The 2,840-nt window shown below is 39.3% G+C and overlaps 1 protein-coding gene across 1 annotated transcript in view; it reads right to left on the bottom strand.

The window, feature by feature from the left end:
• The window catches only part of RECK (reversion inducing cysteine rich protein with kazal motifs), a 244,147-nt gene extending 241,530 nt beyond the window's left edge, over positions 1 to 2,617 (bottom strand). Inside the window, exon 1 of the mRNA XM_075588575.1 lies at positions 2,381 to 2,617. Coding sequence (XP_075444690.1) covers positions 2,381 to 2,498 — 118 coding nt within the window. The 5' untranslated portion in view covers positions 2,499 to 2,617. The remainder of the gene's footprint in view (positions 1 to 2,380) is intronic.
• Between the last annotated feature and the right edge of the window lie 223 nt (positions 2,618 to 2,840).

The following is a 2,840-nucleotide window of genomic DNA, read 5'->3' as shown; positions in this document are numbered from 1 at the left end:
TCTGAAGCGCGCATCTCGCCAATTTAAACTCGCCACACGCATCCATGTTAAACATAGCAGAATTCGCACTTTTCTGCATATGGAGAATAAAACTCTCCAAAAAAACTACTTTTTATGAAATTCGCCAATTTTAAAATTCTATGCTCTCTGCATGAGGCCCTAAATTAGCAAATATTTAAACAATTCGGGGGGGGGGAATTAAAAAATACGATAACATTTGAAAAACGTAAACAAAAATAGACCTTGAAAATATTTGCACATTTAAAAAAAAAAAAAAAAAAAAAAAGCAAAATAAGCTTGTGAAGCGAATCTCTACACATGTGCCCATCTCTACCCCCAATATCTATAAATGAAGGCACATACACCACCACTATATGTAACTAAACCGCTCTGTACTGGAGAGAAAGCATATGGCACATCTCCTTCAACTTATAAGAAATCAGTGATGAGTAAGGGGGGAGGGGAGAAACAAGGTTTCCTAAACTAGGCTGTTTTATCACACTGTAGCTGCAAACTTATGGGATTTAGCTCAATAGATGCCTCCTGTATGACCGAGTGTGGTTCTGTTTCTGTTACAGCTTTCCCCCTACATTTAGAAAGGTGTTAAGCATGACATTAATCATGTCCGCATGTAGCATCTGAATAACTGTACTTTCAAAGCAAAATGATTCTTAATACAACAAAGTCGGGAAGCTACAGTATGTGACACACTTACATACACTCTTGAATATTCTCGGGTCTTTAAAACTAATGCTGAAAACTATTGTAAGCAGTGAGTCTTTAAAGGGTTATTAAAGGGTCGGTGAGAGAATGCATTGTAAATGATCGGTTGTCAAGAATAATAAAGATATTTTTTTTATCCGAAAATATGTTTTCTGTTTTTGAAAAAGTTTCTGAAACAACTATTTTTGTCCTGTAAACACATCTACTGTGTGGTCCTGTAAACCATCATCTCAATAGATCTAATTGTTGTGTCTGTTATTTGTTTTGAATTTTGTATGTGGTGCTGTGTGTGATCTTTTCTTTTATTTACGTTGGAAAACATGTAAAATGTACTTTATGATTTGTTATCTGAAATGTGTATATGTTTCTGGTATGTGTGGAGTTGTGTTACCTGCACGGCGCAGTGATATGTGTATGTGTGATATAATGTGTATCAGTTATTTTAGCGTTCTTGTGTTACCCATATGGATTTGTGTTTTATATAAGGTGTTTTTCTGGAATCTGTTATGTGTAGACTGGTTAGGTTAAAACATCAGGAACGTATACAGCTATTAACATGAAACAAAGTCAAGATCAAATAAACAACTGGTGTGCGCTGGACTCTTTTATTTTATCTATATGTACAAGACCAGCGAGTGGGTTATATATTTTTGTTGTTGTTAATCATATATGAAGCAGCATGATACTTTTAGCATTCGTTTGTGTTATAACATATCAAGTGTTATACATGTTGTTTGAGATGTGTAATGCTGTGTTCTTGTGTGTGATCATTTGAATAGTACGTTTTATGTGATCTATACTGTACAATGCCTGTGTATTGTGGTGTGTGTATCTATATGTTAGATAAGTATCTGTGTAATGTGATGTATGTGTTATGTGTCATGTTTTTGAGTTTTGTGATTTATTTATTTGTGTTATGTGATATGTTTGTGTGTGTTAACTATGTATTTGTGTTGTGTGATCTATATATCTATTTTAAGTGATGTATCTCTTTATCTATCTTTGTTGTGTAATTTATGTATGTATGTTTGTATCATTTCATTTATATAGTGCCAACAATGTGTGCAGCGCTTTACCACATTATAATAGGAAGTAAATAAATTACAAACAATTGGAACACGTGTACAGGTAAATGACAACAAAAGGCAAAAGGAGACCAGGTCCCAAAGAGCTTACAATCTAAGTGATTTGTGTTTTAAGTTATGTATCTATGCATGTGTCTGTGTTAAGTGTTGTGATATGTTTGTGTTGTCTTTTATTTTGTGTGTTTATGCTTGATGATGTGTTTATCTGTGCTGTGTGATGTGTTACACACTTATATTTGTGTGATGTACCGTATCAATCTGTGAGTTATGTGATGTGGTTATGCACTTATCTCGTGTTAGATAGCCCAGGCCTCCACTAGTTATCTTTGCATTCCTGGCAGTGACGTGTGTACCCTACTTTAATAATACGTGGTGTGTGTGTGTGTGTGTGTGTGTGGTGTGTGTGTGTGTGGTGTGTGTGTGTGTACTATTTTTGTGGTAGGATGTTTCTCAGGTGATACCCATGCAGTGTTGCTCCACTCTCTCCTCCCAGTGTCTAAACACACAGCAGTGAGATGCATTAGGAAGTGTCCCTCCTCCCCCAGCAGTCACACACACAGCCCCCAGCTCACCCGCAGCCTCCGGGAGCAGCGCGATCCCCACGAGCAGCCAGAGGAGTCCGGGCAGCCCCGGGGAGGAGGCAGCAGCTGCAGACATGACCCGCACAGCAGCAGCAGCAGCAGCACACATCACATCACACTGACTGTTGCTGTACCCTCCTCTGTGCCTCTAGGATCCCCTCTCCTGCTTCCTTCCTCCTTCCCTTCTCCTCCTCTTCCCCTCACTCCTCCTCTGGCTGGAGGTCTCCGTCCTACCCACCCCCTTCTGCACTTACTTCCCCTCTCCTCCACTTACTTCCTTTCTTCTCCATTCCTCCCTGCTTCCTCTCATGGCTCTGTGTCAGCTTTCTCATTTCTATGTGGGAGATCCCATCCCTTTCCCACTGACTTTCTTCCACACAACTGTTCCTCTGCAGTCCTGTATTTAAGTTTCTTCTCTTCTCCCTCTCCCTCTCCCTCTCCCTCTCTCTCT

Source organism: Ascaphus truei, chromosome 2 (assembly GCF_040206685.1).
Source record: "Ascaphus truei isolate aAscTru1 chromosome 2, aAscTru1.hap1, whole genome shotgun sequence".
Taxonomy (NCBI): Eukaryota; Metazoa; Chordata; class Amphibia; order Anura; family Ascaphidae; genus Ascaphus; species Ascaphus truei.
Note: the sequence above shows the minus strand (reverse complement) of the source record. Positions and strands in the feature narration are given on the sequence as shown.